This window comes from Periplaneta americana, chromosome 17, assembly GCF_040183065.1.
Source record: "Periplaneta americana isolate PAMFEO1 chromosome 17, P.americana_PAMFEO1_priV1, whole genome shotgun sequence".
Taxonomy (NCBI): domain Eukaryota; kingdom Metazoa; phylum Arthropoda; class Insecta; order Blattodea; family Blattidae; genus Periplaneta; species Periplaneta americana.
In genome coordinates, this window is record NC_091133.1 from 20,040,308 (window position 1) to 20,061,537 (window position 21,230).

The window sequence follows — 21,230 nt, forward strand, 5'->3', positions numbered from 1 at the left end:
AAATTCCTTCAATATAAGTGGAATTTTTTATTCCATAATGGATATATAGGCGTATAATATAAGAGTATTTGGTCTTTGATATAAACCGACAATGAAGAAAATTTTAGTCATCATGACATCCTATGGGGTTCAGATTGGGAACATGGGAATTTAATATGTATCGTCAGCTGTTTTCGAATGTCAAGTGAGAGCACATGGACGTGAAATCACACGAAATGGATTTTTGTTTATTTTTAGGTGGGTTATTTTACGACGTCTTATCAACATCTATGGTTGTCTGTCGTCTGAATGATATGAAGGTGATAATGCCAGTGAAATGAGTCCAGGGTCCAGCGCCAAAAGTTACCCAGCAATTGCTCTTAATAGGTTGAGGAAAAACCCCGGAAAAAATCTCAACCAGGTAACTTGTCCCAACCAGGATTTGAATTCGGGCCCTCTCAATTCACGGTGAGACAAGCTAACCGTTACTCCACAGCGGTGGACTTAAAATGGATGTTAGCACAGCCTCAAAGGATTGTGGCTATTTCTGTTAACTGTAAGCGGACGTTTAGTGGTCGATGGGTGTGTTGAGTGCTTAAACATTCCAGAAAATTCCTTACAACTTTTTTATTTATGCTTTTATCAAAAGCTTTAGAAGCTACACTGTTGTGAATAATTGAATAAGTGCAGTTGTAGGGTATTAATCCTGTGGGTAATGTTGGGCTTTGACTTTTGTATATTAGATGTCAAATATAGACCCTACTAGTTGACTAGCAAAAAAGAAAACCCGGACAACACCGGGTACTTCAAGATAGTAACAGAATTTATAGCCGTTGATATGTTGTTTCTATTGTGTTATCTTTGTTTACCAATTCATTTTAGTAAAATATTAATACTCTCAGAAACAAAAGACTAAAATTGAAATTTCTTATATATTGCTCGTCTTGATTGATGAACTGGTGGCTAGTTCCTACATGCCACAACATATTAGTTAATATTTCCATTCATAAGTGTTCTGCCCATGGGAAGGCACTGCAAACCCATCATTCTCCAGTGTTTCCTAATTTCTGCATATGATCCATATATCTTAATGTCGTCTATCATCTGAAATCTTCTTCTGCCCCGAACTCTTCTCCCGTTCACCATTCCTCCAGTGCATCCTTCAGTAGGCAGTTTCTTTTCAGCCAGTGACCCAACCAATTCCTTTTTCTCGTTCTGATCATTTTCAGCATCATTCTTTCTTCACTCACTTTTTCCAACACAACTTCATTTCTTATTCTGTCTGTCCACTTCATACGCTACATTCTTCTCCATATCCACATTTCAAATGCTTCTATTCGTTTCTCTTCATTTTGTCGTAATGTCCATGTTTCTGCCCCCACATAATGCCACACTCCATACAAAGCACTTCACTAGTCTCTTCCTTAGTTCTTTTTCCAGAGGTTCAGAAAAGATACTCCTTTTCTATTAAAAGCGTCCTTTGACATTGCTATCCTCCTTTTGACTTCCTGGCTGCAGCTCATGTTACTGCTTATACTCGTAATACATCCCAAGTATTGGAAGCTGTTCACTTGCTCTATTGCGTCATTTAGAATTCGCAAGTTTACCTTCTTTATTTTTTGCGACAACTATGTTTTTCGTCTTCTTTGCGTTTATCTTCATCCCATATTGCTTTCAGCTGTCATGTAGCTCCAATAGCATACAGAGTGTCCTATTTATCTTGAGCACCTATTATAACCTTTTTGTTTGGAGAGGTATTGGAATTTTTGTTTTTGAGCGTTATGTTAGAACGAGGGGCTAACATGAGTGTGGAGATTTGATGCATGTAACTACATTATGGTACAAGGGACACGTGACTCATCAATTTTTCAAATAGCACTACATACTTTATTCGCGTTACATTGATTACACACATTAAGACAAGTTCAAAAATGTATCACAATGTAACCTTCCTAATCAATAACAACAAAACAATACAAAAACGTACTTACTTCCATTGTGATAATGTTATGCGTTGAGAGTCACAGAAGATGTTCCAAATGGTGACCATTAACATTAATGCACATTCGAAGGCATTCCCCGAAAGACCGTATGACTGCCCGGCATGTTGCTGGCTGAGTGGACATACAAGCCTGTAGAATGCATTGCGACATTTCGTCTGGTGTTGTCAGAATGTTCTGGTACACACTGTCCTTTACAGTTCCCCACAGGAAGAAGTCGAGTGGCGACAGTTCTGGAGAACGTGCAGGCCACTGTACGTGGATTGTGGCGTCGACAGTTGTTTTGATTTGTTTACATGTTAAGACAGCAAACACAGAGCACACGACGTGTACGGACGTCAGTCGCCCTTCGTTTTGTGTAAGTTAATGCACAAGATGAATGGCATTCATTTTGCATTTTGTTGTTGTTATTGATTGGGAAAATGACATTGTGATACATTTTTGAACTCGTCTTAATGGATGTAATCAGTGTAACATGACTAAAGTATGTAGTGCTATTTGAAAAGTTGATAGGCCTAATGTCACATGTATCTTGTACCATAATGTAGTTACATGCACCAAATCTCTACACTCATGTTAGCCCCTCGTTCTTAGATAACTCTCAAAAACAAAAATTCCAATACCTATCCAAACAAAAAAGTTACAATAGGTGCACAAGATAAATGGGGCACCCTATATACCTTAGTATCGTCTCCTCTTCTGTTAACAACGCCATATCATCAGCAAATCTTATGCACTTTATTCTTCTTCCTCCTACTTTTACCCCTCCCATGTTCTGAAAACAGTTCTTCACCAAATCCTCCAAGTATATGTTGAACAGGGTAGATTATAAATGACATCATTGATTAGATAAGATATATTAATTGGTCAAAAAGAAGTAAAGTGTAATTATGATTAATTCTTATTACTTTATATTTAATTGGAATCTAGTAACTAAATGAAGTTCCTTCGTGAAATGAAACCGAAAAGGCTCGCTACATGAGATTATAACTGATGATAACTTTTCTCTTTCATTGTACACTATCTACAAAAATATTTGCTATATGTTTTAATTCATACTAAGATAATGCCTACTGTGACTACATAGGTCATGAACTCACGACCCACGATTATAGCAGTCTGCTGTATTTATAAAATTTGCAGTTCTGTTTCACTACTGAGTAAGTATCTGCACTGAATATTTCTGTAAAGGTGTTCAGCATCGTCGGGAATCAATTGCATCTTGCATCCCACATCCTCGTATTTTGAGTATAATACGAATTTTCTTTTCCACTTTCGAAGGATTGAGGGTAAGTTTTTAGAAGCCGTAGACGGTCGGGATTCGTCTTTTTTTACATTAATTTTAACGGCATTTCATACTTACTGTATTCATGAAAATAAGGAAGAAATTGTTTTCGATCATCTTGATTTTATGGAGATGCATTCAGTGAACGTTCGCATGATGTGTGTTGTGAATTATTTCGCATTTTCTTTTGGCGTTTACCTTGTCCAACGGCGAAGTTACTGACAAATTATTTTCTTCACGCTTTAAGTATGGAATGAATCTCTTCTCTTATTTTCTGTGTTATTTGTATATAATCATCGAGCATGTAGAATGTTCTGCATTGTAGGGCATATTTTGTGTCACTAATGTTAATGTGATTACGCAAGAACGAACAATCTGAAATGGCGGGTACTTGCGTGTTCTCGTTCCCTAGGTTTTCTGCTATTGCAAGATGATTCTTGTGAATGAAACGCTGTTAATGCTCCTATTTTGTCACCCACACAAATTAGATCATAAAATATCAGTTCCCTCACATTTACTGCGCCAGTAGGCTTAATATTTTCTAAGGTACGATCAAACCACCTGAGCCTCAGACCTAGCAACCCTTTCAGTACATTCATGTGTCTATTCGGCAATTACAGAACCAGCACTGCCTTGCATAGAAAATGAAGTTGTTTGAATGCGTGGTAAAGACGAGCTGTTTTTTTTTTTTTTCGAAGTTATAACTTCTTTTAGTTATTTTTGCTTGGCCCTAAAGTCAGTAGCTATGCGTGTTATCAGTGTAATATTTTTCTATTCGGTGAGCTTCTGTTTTTAATTTCTTTCTATAATATCTTTGTCATAATCGTATACAGAGTGTATCAGAAATACGACTATGCGTTTGGTTGCATTGTATGATGACAGTATTATTGTTGCAGGAAATATGACATTACTGTTGGAAAGGCAATGATTCTTCAAATTAAACAAGCCCCTTACAATAATACTAACCGAGTAACTTTATTGCCACCATTCACATCCAAGCATAGCCCAAACTATGACTTTTCCGGACCTTAAACGTCTATCTTCAGAAACGTAAGGAATCTCTCTAGCATAATAATGACAATTGTGTCAATTAACATGTCTGTTCACATGGAAATCAGTTTCATAAAAAAACACTATTTTCTTAACCAGTGTTCTTCGTTTGCACATTCCCTTACAACAAATTCACAGAATTTCACCCGCCTATCAGGGTTGTCCTCATTAAGTTCGTGGACACGAAACGATTTGAAAGGATAGTACTTCTCACGAAACACACCGGCATGACTGATACCAAGTTCACGTGCAGCTTGGCAGGTCGATTTTTGTGGACTAGTGCTGAACGCTTCCAGAATCCTTCCCGTTGTTGCATCCATGCTACTGCGAGGCCTTCCAGGAGGTTTTCCTTTCCGAATGCTCCCCGTTGCCAGCAGTCGTTTTCTCCACTTACCTACCGTCGACGGCTGCAATGCTACGTTAAAATCACGTCTCGTCAGTCTTGAGGCCTCACGATCAGTACCGTACGCTGCAACTAATGATATGAGCTCAGCATTGTTGTGTGTGGTAGTGTTATTATTTGAAGAATCGCCTTCTAACAGTAATGTCATATTTCCTATAATAATAACACTGTCATCACACAATGCAGTCAAACTTATAGCCGTATTTCTGATACACCCCGTACATTATATTATTTGAACAATCTTCGAATGTTTCATTACAACCTCACCAACCAATATCTTTATCAGAATTAGACTTTTGGGTTTTCCACCGTGTCCTGGAGCTTGACATCTCCAACGTTTCGGGATTACATACAGGTCCTAGTCTAATTTTTATCACATTCGTCGTGAAAGCCTAAAATCTCATACAGTAACTATTGTACATAATTTATAACCGGAACAAATATTGGTGCATTCGATGAGTAATAGCAACAATGCTATAAATCAGTGCTCCTAGCGGTGACCATTGAAATCATGTAATACGTAATAGAGCAGCGATTGTTTCATAAATTTGCAATATTGAAAGTCTCGAAGTAGCCATATTTTGTAAATACAGTGACTGTTTCCGATTTAAAGTAAACAATACAGCCACGAACCAAAGTGCTTCGTAAAAACCCAAGTTGCAAGAGAAAAACATGAAACTCAATGCTGTATGACATTACAAGAAGCCTGTGAGAGAGAAGTCCTACCATACTGAATTATTGCAAGTTGGATGGAAGCGAGGGATTTGCTTTCAATCAAGAGTTGACATCCGAAGAACTTTAGGTTGATCAGTGAGAGACATATCCAGAAATGCTGCTGTAGATGGAGTCCGCTGTCTTTCAAGAATTTGGCAACGTATTGCTGACATGGCAGGAGACTATATTTGAAGTATGTAATGTCAAAAGTAACCAAAATAAATTTGGTGTGAAACAGTAACTATATTGCCATTATTTGGAGCCATGGAAAGGGTTCAAAAGTTTAAATTGTAATTACTGATATAATCGGTTTCTTGCTTTCTGCGAGGAACAGTACTAAAGGCGAGACTGTTCATTTTGCATCAATATTACACAATTATACAGGCACGAGCACAGTTTGTATTAAGAATTAAGAAACTGTAATTTGGTTCATTGCATAATTTCCTATAATATTGTTCGTATTCATCAGGTACCGGTACATTGAGCTCATCCGTCCTTTCATAAAGTTGAATAATTGTTGCTTTCTTCACTGATTTTAGAGGATTTCTATATTATTTTGGAGATAAATCAGAATTTAGAATATTGTATTCAGTAAAACAATAAACAAGAATTCATAACAAAATATTAAATTGAGCTTAAATTCGTAGCGTTTTTATTAAATCCATAGTATTTATTTTGCATAAACAAATCAAAAGTACATTCTTCTGCATTCTTCACGACGGATTTTCAACATCCTGGTAGTTTTTCGAATACACGCGTGAAGTCCTATGGTTTAGAATTGAAGAAAAAAATGCCAATTTTCAAAATTGCAACTTCGTTAAAGACATTTCCCGAAGATTGTTGGGTAGAAAGCTGAAAAAATGAAAATCTGATGGACCAAGATCAGGAGAAAGAGAACAGGGTGGATGTGAAATTGTCTTCAAACCGAGCTCTTGGATAACGTGCTTTTGTGATGTTAGCAGTATGCGAAAGGGAATTATCATGCAGCAAAATAACTTCATACAATCTTCCCGTTGCCTTTTATTCCCACTTATCATAGAACTACTAAGAACCCTTCTGGCACTCTTGTCACATCAGCAACAGCGGAGCATAGTTTCTCAGTGTTAAAGCAAATCAAAACGCATCTCCGATCTACCATGGTCTGAAAGAGACAACCATGAATATGTTAGATGTTCTGCACATATGCAAATAACTCTTGGTTGCACTTGACTTGGACAGCTTAGTGGAAAATTTTAGTACTAATGTCTACGAGCTACAAATTTCGGAAAGTTGTAAAAACATAGGTCTATACATGTTATACATTAATATAATATTTTCAGTTGATATACATGATGTAGGGGAGGTCGGGGCATGTTCGGCATTAGGGGCAACTTCGTCATAGCATTTGTTTCGAAGACCTGAGCAAATAGGGGCTTCCTTAGAGGCTAGCGTGTTGAGAAAACATGGCTGCTTGCTTTGAATAACGCTTGTGTGGTATGGAGAGATATTTGCAGTTTTGACAGGTAAATATATTTTTTAAACGCATGGCTTATAATAATTACGATATTGAATGTCTTAAGTAACCTATAATGAGAACATTGTCGATATTAGTGAGTGGCATCATTATTTAGAATGACTAAATCTGTATCAGATTATGAGCTTGGCAAGGCGGTTAAAAACCTCTAATAAGGGTGCTGATTAATAATGTTTTTCCTGCCAACTTCAGCAGTAAGCTGCCCATGTTGCCCCTTGAAAAGAAAGAAGAATATAGGGTTCTGTATTGTTTGTTAACTATATGAAATAAGTAACTATAGCATTTAAAGTAATTTAAATCAATTACACATTTCAGTTGCCTATTTATTACCGGTAACATGGTTCGAAATTACAAGAGGAAAACTGAAAATAAATATGACCAGGACGCACTCAAGAAAGATATATGTGAGCATAAAGAAAGGAAGACAAGCCTGTCCTTGTCGAAAAAAAATATAGAGTACCACAAACTACAGTTCAATATTTGCTGCAAGTAGATCTTCCAGCACCAGGTGTACAAAATAAAGTCAGGTTTAAAAGAGTGTTTGCTTCAGATATGGCTGAAAATTTGAAGCAGCATGTAACCAATCTACAGAAAATGTTTTGCGGAAAGTCTGGAGTGGAATTTCGAAGATTAGCCTTAGAATTCGCAGAATCCAATCATATAGAGCAGGGATGCAAAACTGTGCTGCAATTGCAGCAGACATCACAAGCCGAAACACGTAACTCATCCCTTCCCTTCAACCCTCGCGTCATTGTAGGGTAGGGGGAGAAGAAATATGAATTCAGTGTGCTTGCCAAACGTCACAGAAACGTCACTGAAGACTCCTGCCTTGTGGACGTGGAAACAAAGTCCACCCCTCTCTTCCCCAGTTCTGCAACAGAGCACCCTTTCAACATAAACAAGAAGATGGCTGGATCTGCCTGACTTGAGGCTTTCATGAAGTTAGAAAATTGTCTTAACATAAAATACAAGATTAGCCACACAGAATTAAACATAACACTGAAGACGAAGAAACATTTTGCATTTATTGCAGCGAACAATATGAACTTACACAGGAAGAATGGATTACTTACAAAGAGTGCAAGTTATGGGCGCATTAATAGATACAAATACGGAAAATATATTTGGACATTTAATTTGTGATATGTGCTGATGTTAAATTTAGCCCTTTGTTAGTTTGTTATATTGTAAATCAAATCTGAACTTGGAAATAACGTTTTTTGTTGAGGATACAAATACTGATGAAGTTGCCCCAGAATGTGGGGCAACTTCGGCAAATATAGCATCTTTAATTTATTTTTGTGTTTCATTCAATGCTTCACTTTTTGTAAATTCTAATTCACATATGTAATATAAATATACCAAGTGGATTTATCATTAAAATTTTCAAACATAAATTGCATTTTTGGTGTACTTATGTGAATGTATAGCTTAACGTGCCGAACTTGCCCCGATCTCCCCTATATAAAATTTTTTCTCAAAAATAACAAAGTGAATAAAATTTGTTAATGACGATAATATTATATCATTCCTTGCTACCTTCCTTTAGTTCACTAAATGTATACTTTGAAGCTAGTTGATAATATAGCATAATTTAATCCTCCCTCCATCACAATTATAGTTGAGATGTGTCATGAAAAGTGCACACGACAAAATTCTTATTCCCATCCTCCAAACAAATTACGTTGTTGTGTTTTACTGAGGCACTTCTGAACATACGCAAAAAAAAAAAAAAATAAAAAATAAATTCACATGACTTAGCTAATAAAACAGATATTCATTATTACGCTACACATAATTTCCAGTTGGTTGTGCCTAACTTAAGTTTGACTACATCAAAGGATATTTTAACACACTTGCCTTGGATATGTTTAATAAACATTTTGTTGAGGCTCATTATGTTAGATTAGATTTAAATTAGGGCTGTTATTCACAAATTTTTAGTTGCTAATCCTTTTTATAGTTTGGAAGAGTTTTATAATAGTTCTTTGGATATTGTTATTTTGTATCTTATATTTACTCTCTTCTGACAATGTCCATGTATCTAGATGCTTACGACAGTGATTGATTAATTGATTGATTGGTATTTATGCAACATAACTAGAGGAAAAAGGGAGAAGGTAGATGGATGGATGGATAGTCTAACAAATATTAAAAACAAAAATATTTAACTTCATTTATGAATTGTCATAAGTAGATATACAGAGTGATTCACGAGATTTACCGTCCTTTACGGAGCTTAGCTTAATGCCGAAGACATTCTGAGCAAAAAAGTCATATAAATATGGATCCTGTTCTCAATATTTACAGAGTTACGTTTCGTTATTGGAACGCATTGTTGTGAACGCGTGATCTTGGTCAGCGTGCAGTCAGCAGCCAGCGCGAGCGCTACGAAAATCAAAGATAGCCTCAAGGAAAATATTGGATAGCTGTATGCAGTTAAGTAGCGCGGCGAGTGCCGTTCACAAGCGTGCGGCCAAGTGTAGTCAAGCGGACGGCGACATTTTTTTAAAATGTGTTGTACACTCTCCAAGACTGTAAATTAGGATGCAGAATTGAACTGCAAATAATTATAATTATAATTAAGTCGGTGAAAGTGGTGTGATTTGTAATAATTGATGTGATAAGTGCATAAGAATAATGTAATTTTTTATTTAAAAATAGAAAAAGATGTCTGTACGAAGCAGCTAAGGAGTTCACAGCACATTTTTAGCTTCATAATACTTGTCAATTAAGAAAATGATACTTCTGAGTAGTTCATTCTCTATTTGTATTATTCTTTTACCTTCAAACTAAAGGGGAAAAAAAACGTATTTTGCAAACAACTTTAAATTAGTGTAACTCTGAAAATATTGAGAATAGGAACTATGTTTAGATGACTTTTTTGCTGATAATGTCTTCAGGAATAAGCTCCGTAAAGGACGGTAAATCCTCATGAATCACCCTGTATGTAATTGATGTCTACAAATTTGCGTAAGATAGCCATATGCATGTAGTAAGCACTTCTAATATGATTTTGCTGTTCACGAAAACTGGCTTTTAAAAGTGACATGAATACTTTGATTCGCTTAAGTAAAAAGAAAGGGGTTCGTCTTTACTAAGAATAGTGAGTCACTAACTTGCTTGTCTTGGATGCTATTTGATCTTGGAATATTCGCAACGAAAAGTATGGATGATTTTGCACATAATAATTAATTTCTACGAAACATAGGGATCTGCTAACATACTGCACCACTCATTTAATTAATTTATTCAATTTACGCAAGGAAAAGAATTTAAAGAAATCGTTGAAATAGATTTAGAGTTCATGATCGGATTTTGCTTTCGATTTCAAATAGAGACACATTATTCCCAGATAAATTGACTTGTAGATGCTGATTATGGACAAAATTTGTTCGCATGCCGTAGAGAAAGATAAGCAGGCAGTATGGGTGTTAGTGATATTGAAAGTGCGTATTGCCGCGAAAATCGCGTTTTATTTATTTTTTTAATATCGGTACCATAATTTTTTTTATACTTTGTATAAACAGAAAGTGTAAATGTGAAATTAAAGTTTATGGAAGCTCGTAAGAATTTGTTTGTACAGCCGTTCGCTAGCTTGCAATAAGAGTGTCAATTAATTATCCTTTCCTTTCCATGGTGACCATTCAGATATTATGTATGACGTACTTCTGTTATCACTATTTATCGGAAAATGGAAGAAGTGGCTCCGAAACATTGGTGACATTATATTTCGCCATACTGTTTAAAATTCACAAAAGCACTACATTTTTAAAACAACAGGAGTGGATGAAATCCATCTTAGCATTAGGCTTAACTTATTCCCAGCTATATTAATGGTAAATTTATAACGCTCTTTAGTATTTCTCTCTCAACTGAATACATTTTTATTGCCATTATTAACACGAATTAGGATTTACTAGAACTCTCATCAGGAGTCTTTTTTATAGGCTTTCTTTTGTACCATTTGGTTAATAAAATTATTATTATTATTTCACTTCTTATTTCCTCATTCCTCTTAGAGTCCAAAAGTAGTGTCCTACTGTTTAAAAAAATGCAATTTGAAAATGTGTTGAGCCCGTATTTTCATTTTGTTTGAAATCCCAAACTTCACTGCAGTATAACAGACTGGAATAGCTACTTGTAATGTATAATATTAATATAATAACTAATATATTGTATGATTTTGTTCTAACTAAGTGATATTGTTCACTATTTCTAGGATTTTTGGAAATTTTTGTAATTTTATTAACAAACATGACGTTCATATAATTTAATAAAAATTCATTTTCATTATAATTTTAATGTAAATTGTAATGTGCGGACGGATATAATCCACAAAGGCTCTCTTTAGGTTTTTAATATACATTTTCATATTACATTTGTGCCCATATATACTGTCTTTTTGTCGTCAAATTAAAAGTTTAATTACACATATCAATAGTTGGATATATTCCACAAACATTCTTTGTAGAATTTTAATATACTGTTTTTCTATAAAATTTGTATGTACCCTATGATATAGAAATATTAACCTGCAAGGAGTGATTTCTGAACACCTAGTTTCTTTTTAGATTTCTCAAAACATATTGCATTTATTAATGCATTTCATTATGTCGTGTATTTTACGTTTTCGATCAGTGCATATTAAATACTTCACCTCGTATTTCTCTGTACTCAGCCAACAATTTGAAAAATGTTGATGTGCACGAACTAATTCCTACTTGTTGAAGCGTCGTGATGCTTGGCGACGTCAGTGAGGGGCAGAGGGAAGCAGACTTAGTCTATGACTGGCACGCTTCGGTATTCAATTCATCCATTCATAAAACGTATGTACCGACGCGTTGGTGGAAATCGAGGGGTAGGGGGCTGTTGCGAAGATAGCCAAGGACGAGAAGCGCCTGCGCCTCCATCAGGATATGCCAAGCGGACAGGCGTGTTGGTAAGGGCATGTGAGTTGCCATGGGTGACGGCCCGGGCGTGAAGTCCATCCGACTCTCCGTCAGTGTGGTGGTGTCACGTCTTCGTTAGACCACTCCATGATGCGGAGAACAATTTGATCTAAGTGACATTCTTTTGATCTATCACAAAATGCTGATATTTTTTTACTGGTAATTGTATACTGTGAACAACGCTTATGGTTTTGTAACTGTCGAATTACGTTATGAATATAGCTGCTAGTTTCGCCATTGAAAATGGAGTTCGGGGAACATGCTGAAAGGAGAGGGATCTAAAGCTTCAGTTCACCATCAGTGATTTTGATGACAGCCGGCACCATGGTGGAACGCTGTGGTGACGTTGTAGCGCCCACCGTAGAGAGCAAGCAAGTAGAGGTGAGATGTTCCTACTTCCTTTAAACTGCGACTTACACTGAATACACATTGTCTGTGTGCTTTATTAGTTTCAGTAGCAATATGTAATTTGTTTTCCTATCCTGATAGGTAGGCTTTGTGGTACTTCTAACTTAAAAAGAGACTTCGAAAAATTAATTTTGCTGTAGACTTATAGATAATTGACAGAAGTTATAATGAAGTTGCCAGAAATTAAAAATAAACGTTATCTGTTTTATTTTCACAATTATATTCATTATATATTGTTACACTCATTGTGTTCATCACTGCCACTTTATCATCACGATCCTTGTCTTTTTCAGTCTTAATAATGCCATTGTTCTCATTATCACTCACCGTCTCCATTCTCATTACTGTCTTTGTGTTAATCATCATCATCATCGTCATCGTCACAGTCTTCATCATCACCATCACCGTCAATATTCTTATTATCAGTTTAGTCTCTCAATGACTATGACTAACTAATCATTACGGTCATTGGCCTTTTCATCACAGTCTTCAAAAACACTGAAATTCAAAGAGGTTAGTTGTAACTTTTTACAATACTGACGATTAATGAACGAATTAACAACGTTTCGAAGTTTGACTCTACCTTCGTGAACAAAAAAGAGTGGGGATGCGAAATTTACATACTAGTCTATATAAACGAGTAGAACCTAAATGCACTTTATTGATCTTACACTTACCACTGTATTTGTCCTTATCATCATTGTTATATTCATCACCATCACTGTTTGCTTTTATCGCCATTACTGTGTTTGCCTTTATCGCCGTCACAGTGACCGCCTTTATCGGCGTCACAGTGATCGCCTTTTTCGCCGTCACAGTGATCGCCTTTATCGGCGTCACAGTGATCGCCTTTTTCGCCGTCACAGTGATCGCCTTTTTCGCCGTCACAGTGATCGCCTTTATCGCTATCACTATGTTTCCCTTTATCGCTATCATTGTGTTTCCCTTTATCGCCGTCACAGTGACCTCCTTTATCGCAATCTCTGCGTTTGGCTTTATCGCCATCACTGTGTTTGTCTTTATTGCCGTCACAACGATCGTCTTTATCGCCGTCGCAGTGATTGCCTTTATCGCAATCACTGTGTTTGGCTTTATCGTCGTTACAGTGATCGTATTTATCACCATCACTGTGTTTGCCTTTATCGCCATCACTCTGTTTGCCTTTATCGCCATCACTGTGATCGCCTTTATCGCCGGCACAGCGTTCGCTTTTATCGCCTTTATTCCCGTCACTGTGATTGTCGTTATCGCCGTCACTGCGATTGCCTTCTTCGTCGTCACTGATTGCCTGCCCTTATAGCCATCGCTGTGATTGCCTTCATCGCCGTCACTGTGATCGCCTTCATCGACGTCACTGTGATAGCCTTCATCGCCGTCACTATGACTGCTTTCTTCGTCATCACTGTATTGCCTTTATTGCCGTTACTGTGATTGCCCTAATCGCTATCTCTGTGATCGCCTCCATCGCCGTCACTGTGATTGCCTTCATCGCCGTCACTGTGACTGCGTTCTTCGTCACCACTATGATTGCCTTTATTACCGTCACTGTGATTGCCCTTATCGTCATTATGTGATTGCCTTCATCGCTGTCACTGTGATTGCCTTCATCGCCGTCACTATGGCTGCGTTCGTCACCACTGTGATTGTCTTTATTACCATCACTGTGATTGTCCTTATCCCCATCACTGTGATTGCCTTCGTCATCCCTGTATGTGCCTTCATCGCAAATACTGTGTTTGTCTTTATTATCACATTGTAATGCACATTCATCGTTGAAACCTCAATCTTCATCTTCGTCTCTGTTATTAATGTTGTAAATACACTTTCCTTAAATTAAATATTGTTCTTTTTATCAACAACATTATTAATTTTACTCTTTGCTTACATTAATGATAGGTTTATAGGCATAATTTCACTTACCATAGTTATTAATGTCAGTGCCATTGTTATCTGATGCTGAATTGTATGTAGTCTGCATATTAATGACGAAAAGTTTATTGATCGATTATAATATATGTACACATTTTGATGCATTGAACACATTTTGACTATTGTCGCAACATATTTTATCCTGTGTGTGAGTGTGGTGAAATATCATACATTAATAATTCAATGTTATTTTAAATTTTGGTGAAGAATTCTAAAGATACTGGTGACATTTAGCACTTGTAAATACAATTGTATTTCAACGGCTCAGTTCAAAAGAAAAACAACTCAGAATTTGAAGTTTTGATAAACCTGCATTTTAAAGCTTTATCGTTGAAATTACTCTGAAGTCTGTTAATGATGTTTTATGTATAGGTACTGTATGTTTCAAATTAGAATACGTTAATTGAATTTTTTACAGCAACATCATTTTCATTCAGTGTTCTGCCGAAAGGCAGGTCTTTCACTGCAAACCCAGCTCTCTCCAATCTTTCCAATTTTTTGCCTTCCTCTTTGTCTCCTTATATGATCCATATATCTTAATGTCATCTATCATCTGATACCTATTTCTGCAACGAACTCTTCTCCCGTTCACTGTTCCTTTCAGTGCATCCTTCAGTAGACAGTTTCTCCTCATTCAGTGACCCAACCAATTCCTTTTCCTCTTCCTGATCAGTTTCAGCATTATTCTTTCTTCACCTACTCTTTCCAACACAGTTTCATTTCTTATTGTCTGTCCACTTCACACGTTCCATTCCTTTCCATATCCATATTTCTAATGCTTCTATTCGCTTCTCTTCACTTCGTCGTAGTGTCCATTTTTCTGCACCATACAATGCCACACTCCATACAAAGCACTTCACTAGTCTCTTCCTTAGTTGTTTTTCCAAAGGTCCACAGAAGATGCTCCTTTTTCTGTTAAAAGCTTCCTTGGCCATTGCTATCCTACTTTTGACTTCCTGATAACAGCTTATGTTACTACTTATAGTACACCCTAAGTATTTGAAGCTGTCCACTTGCTGTACTGCCTCATTTAGAATTCACAAGTTTACCTTCTTTATTTTTCTTCCTATGACCATAGTCTTCGTCTTATTTACATTTATCTTCATCCCATACTGCTCACAGCTGTCATTTAGCTTGAGTAGCATATCCCTTAGTATCATCCCGTCTTCTGCTATTATCGCCGTATCATCAACAAATCTTATGCACTTTATTCTTCTTCCTTCTGGCACTCCTCCCAAGTTCTGAAAACAGTTCTTCACTAAATCCTCCAAATAGATGTTGAACGTGCAGATGGTAAAAGGCATCCTTGACGTACTCCTCTCCCAATTTCACTTCCTTCTGACATTTCTTCTCTTATCCTGACTTTGACTCGTTATATATAAAGATTACTAAGCAGCCTTCTCTTTTTCAAATCGACACCTATTTTTCACAGCAACATGAATATTTCAAATTCAGTTTTCTCAAAACTTTAAATTTTGAATTGTTCCCTTTTGAATTGGCTCGTCGAGATATATATATATATATATATATATATATATATATATATATATATATATATATAATGGGCGATATATGTAATGGGTCTACTAAATAATAATTTGGGGACTATACGCTATATTACAGAACCTCATGACTGCATTTGCTAAGATTTCAACTTAATTATTTAAGATTAGACGGATTTATCAAAATGGGATTTGCAAAGTATAAGGTCATTACTTGTATTATTCTCTTTTTTATTAAATAACTTCAATGTTAAAAACCATATTGAAGCACGTCAATTTTTAGGCAGCGGTAATTAGTTCGAGTAGAAAATGTCCCTATGATAGCAGTGAGGATTTTGAAATGCCCCCTCCTTTTTTTTGGGCCCTATCCTATACGAAGATTGTCTGCCATGAATTAAAATTTCCAAAGTTTATTTTGATGTTGCATAACATTTTAAACAAATTTTTAAAATAAAGTATTTTAACAGTATAATTCTATTTTTAGCTCTTGTTACAATGTAATATGCAAAATGTAATGTTAAAATGAATGAATTAATATATATATATATATATATATATATATATATATATATATATATATATAGGCCGGAGGGAAAAAGACCTTCGGGGAAGCCGATAGGCCTACGTAGATGGGAAGATAATATTAAAATGGATTTGATGGAGGTGCGATATGATGGTAGAGACAGGATTAATTTTGCTCAGGATAGGGACCGATGGCGGGCTTATGTGAAGGCGGCGATGAACCTCCGGGTTTCTTAAAAGCCATTTGTAGGTAAGTAAGTATATTTAGTATATATACGTAATGTTAAAGACGAATAGCGATGAAAGTAAAACGAAGTTAATATACTAGACTATAGTATTTCTGAAATTAACTTTCCGCTTTTAAATGTCTTTGAAGTGCAGTACACTAGTTATTCAAAACAAAATACCGAATCAGTGATTAAATCATGATTGTACACTTTCTCTTTCGCCTTCGTCCCGCTCTTTTTTTGTATTTTCTACTCGAAATGGGGATTTAGTAATTCTTTTAAATGGTTGATGGCACATTTCTCCCTAATGTACGTATTTTAGAACTTATTTCAGCTGCAAGCTTGAACGCCATAGCCACTAATTTTAGTTACAAAACTGACATCTATACTACTGTGAGTACTCCATAATGACTTCACTAGTTGCGTTTGACTGCAAATTCACCACCAGAAAGTGGAGATTTATTTATTTCGTAGAACTGATGCCTTGTGTTTGTGCTTACTTTTAATCAGTGGCTTCTTACCATGCTAACCACCTGGCAGCTGAATCCTACTGCTGGTTTATGTCTAGTGTTGAGTAAGAGTCTGACAAGTATGTCGTAGCAAGTCTCAGTGGCTTGAAGTATTTGATGATATATTATAAACTTTTGGTGTAGTGGTAATTGCCAGTTTGTTATCAAGAGATGTTCTGCATTTTGTCCTAAACCTAATACTTCTGGAGTGTTCAGGTCGATAGTTGAATAACATTTTTGGAAGTCATCAACGTGATAAATTTAGACATGTGGGACAGTGAGTATAACCAAGACAATTTTTTTTCGAAATTGTAAAATAATATTGCAGATACTAAATTAGTTGTAAAAATTGGTCATTAAAGAGAGATGATTTAAATTTGTGATATTTCTAATAGTAGTAGCCTAGTAGCTGGAGTTACTCTCCTTGTACAGAGATACGCATCAGACCAAAGGTATATACTGAATGTAAATGAATAATTCGCGGGAGCTCGTATAAGTCAGATTGTAAGATGTGTAAACTTCTCTCTTTTGGTACTGAATATAATAATAATAATAATAATAATAATAATAATAATGTTTTATTTTCGCTGGCAGAGTTAAGGCCATAAGGCCTTCTCTTCCACTCAACCAGCCTTAATACAATACATAAATTTAAATTACAAATATTTTCACTACACTTAAAAGGCTCTCCAGCAATAATCTTCACTACACATTTATTTAAATTTAGATAAATCTATAAGGTAAAGTAGTAACTTAATTTATGAGCTAATTTAATTCAATGAATTATAATTAATTTAATATTTGAGATAGCTAGTAAAATGATGAAAATTAATTTAATATAAGCTTACTAGGACTATGTTACAGGGAGAATATATATATTTCTATTTCTATAATGAGAATATTAATGTAATTGCCATTAGAGGTTTTGTAAATCTATTTAGAGAAATTAAAGATAATAATAATAAGAATGGACAGATGTTAGTTTCATTATAAGTAACAAATATTAATCAGCAATTCATCTGTTAAGTAAGAATTTATGTAATTTTGACCTAAATGAAGCTATTGTCCAACAACCCCTTATATCACTCGGAAGCGAGTTCCAATTTCTAGCAACTGAAACTGTATAGGATGAATATAACCCCTTTGTTACAAAATACGAAGCACTGTAACTGCATCATCAATGGAAGAATGACTTAATCCCATTAACACAAGAAAGAAATAATCGTGGAGGGTTCAAATCTGTACTTATCCCGTTTTAGCCAATTCATACTTAACCCCTTTTACACGAGCACCCTCAAATTATTGTACAAAGTCCTGGAGGTTGTGCGGTACGTGAAGACGAGTAATTTGGTGTATGAGGTCCGTGCTCGGAGACTCCTACTCAAGGAGCTACCTCTGGCTGAAGGTGGTGCAGTATTTTCATTTTATTCTATTTGCAATTTTAATTGTGGGGAAACTTCATGATCGAAAGATTTGCACGTGACTAATCCGAAGCAGAGGTCCTATGGCTTGGCCAACACGATCTCCGGACCTAAACACACGATTTTTTCAGGCATATTCAAAGTGTTATGTACGAAAATCCAGTAGAGACTGAGGAGGAGTTGGTTGCCAGAATTGTAGCAGCTTGAACTTCGTTTCACAGCAGTTCAGTATTATTTGAAAGAGTTGGCAAAGAAATAGCCCATCCTTGCATTTCACAGTTGAAATTGTTGCTATCTCGCCTGCCCCTAAATACTGCCTTTGGTTCCTCTAACGTACGGAAGTTTATTATACGTAGGCTGAAAAGGAGAAAAAAAAGAAACTTGGGCAATTGTTTCTCGTAGTGCAGATCAGTGACTTCTAAATACGGATCACAGAATAGGCTACACATAATTGAACAAAAGCACAGTTAAGCGTTCTCCCAATAAGAAATACGAAACTGCACTCCTGAACGTAAGCGAAGTTCAGTGGCCCCCCCCCCCGGGAGGGATTGCAAGCACAGACTTAACATTATTTTAGCCATAATAGTTAGCATCTTCAGGGATATACTGTAGCCTGATTTTTCGTCTGCGTGATGATTAACTGCCGAACAGCAAATAAATTTTTATTTCCTATTTAACTAGCTAGCTACTGAGTACAAATTAAAATTATAAAACAAAAATGTTTCTAGGCACTATCGTAAAAGCCAGGCTCGTGTAGGTGTGGTCTTAGTCAATAATGTAACATAAAATTTTACAAAGACAGTTTACTAAATACAGAAATTAACTTGACTCAAACCAATAAATAACACATAAGAGCAAAAAAAAAAAAAAAAGAAGAAGAAGAAGAAAGAGAGATAAACACATTTAATATAAATTGACAATCAGACAAAAACCAGTAATATTCAATGAAAACATGAATACAGTCGACAGAAACAAAAGGTAAAAAGTACACTTGTTAATATTATATAACATGAATAATTTTATAAATTTATTCTTTAAAAGATTCAATTTTAAAATGTTTCCAATTTGGAAAATGGTTTGTAATTTTATTATAAAGTCTTGGGCCGAAACTAGCACCATGTTTAAGAGCTGCACTTGTATGACATTTAGGCTCAATTAATGGGAAAGTAGACTTTTGTCTTCGAGTACGATATTCATGTCGATTAGATTTATGTTTTACTTGATTTCTGTGGTAGTAAGTTACCTATATTTATAAATTTCTTCAATAGTTAATACTTCAAAATCTGTATAAATTAAATTATTTGGGTAATCCATATTTTGGTTAGAAAATAAACTCATTGTATATAGCATATATGTTTTATATATATATGTACACATACCGATGTAACGCATGTGTTGAATGGAATTGAGTTTGACACGAATAAGAGGCCACTGGAATTCGTTTTCCATTACTGAGTTTTGTCTTACATTATGGAGGTGATAGTGTTTTCCTTGAGTTTTAGTTAAGCTGTGGTAAAGCAAATATTCTGATGGGGGCATATGAAAAAGTTTTTTTTTTTCTTTATCAAGTTAATAATGTCAAAAGAAGTGCTTATACAAATTTTGGCCACTCGACCGCAATTACGAGGGCCGTAAAAAAAATAAGTTCGCCATGGGTCGTTACCAGAAAGAAAACACAGTTTCATTGGAAAAATTTAATGGAACAGACACAGCAATTGTTGAGCTACTCGTATTTTTCAACATATTCCCGACCGGAATTCAGACATTTGCTATATCATGGTATCGACAAGAGGTGCAGACGGCTGTCAAACGCTGGTTTGCATCCCAGGCGGCTGACTTCTACGACATACGAAGCCACCGGCGTGGCTCAGTCGGTTAAGGCGCTTGCCTGCCGGTCTGAAGTTGCGCTCGGGCGCTTGTTCGATCCCCGCTTGGCCTGATTACCTAGTTGGGTTTTTCCGAGGTTTTCCCATCCGTAAGGTGAATGCCAAGTAATTGTGGCGAGTCCTCGGCCTCATCTCGCCAAATACCATCTCGCTATCATCAAACTCATCGACGCTAAATAACCTAGTAGTTGATACAGCGTCGTTAAATAACCAACAAAAAAAAAGGACAGACGGATAGAAAAATCGATCCCATTGTATGACATATGTCAATATTTCAGTGGGGGATATGTTGACAACTAGCGCAACAATGCTGTATCTATTTCAATAATATTTCCATACGACTGTGCTTTTTTCTGTAAACGGCCCCAGGGACGGCCTCGTAATTGCGGTCGAGTGACCAAAATTTGTATAAGCACTTCTTTTGACATTATTAACATGGTGGAAGAAAGAAAATTAATTTTGTTATTTGCCTCCATCATAATGTTTGCTTATTAACAGCAAACTGATTATGTTACCAAGGAAATTAATTTGTCATAATTCTGAGAGGAGTGAGGACGGATCAAATCATTGTGTTCAGTCCTTAAAAGAAAATAATAATAATAATAATAATAATGATAATGATAATGATGATGATAATAATAATAATAATAGGCTAATAATAATAATATTGGATGTTAATTACTACTGTATAAAGCCAATTGTCAGTAAAACATTATGGTACATCAGGGGAAGGAGATAATTGCTGGATTGTTCAGGTGTTTCACATTTAAAGAGTTATTATTATTATTATTATTATTATTATTATTATTATTATTATTATTATTATTATTATTATTTCTAGACAAAATGCTGTGTAAGAGTTTATATTGAACATTGCGACTGATGTGTTCTAAGCCCTGCAGCCGTTGAATATTTCTATAGTTTTTCGTT

General features: G+C 35.7%; 1 protein-coding gene across 8 annotated transcripts in view; it reads left to right on the plus strand.

The window, feature by feature from the left end:
- Positions 1–21,230, plus strand: part of Snap25 (Synaptosomal-associated protein 25kDa) — a 377,629-nt gene that overhangs the window by 206,713 nt on the left and 149,686 nt on the right. Inside the window, exon 1 of one of the 8 annotated variants that reach the window (XM_069815610.1) lies at positions 11,926–12,277. The exons of 5 other annotated variants lie outside the window; for them this stretch is intronic. In XM_069815610.1, the coding sequence (XP_069671711.1) occupies positions 12,206–12,277 (72 nt within the window). In that variant the 5' untranslated portion in view covers positions 11,926–12,205. Of the gene's footprint in view, positions 1–11,925; positions 12,278–21,230 lie in introns of those variants that run through there. 2 more of the 8 variants (XM_069815609.1, XM_069815608.1) reach the window with 2 other exon arrangements.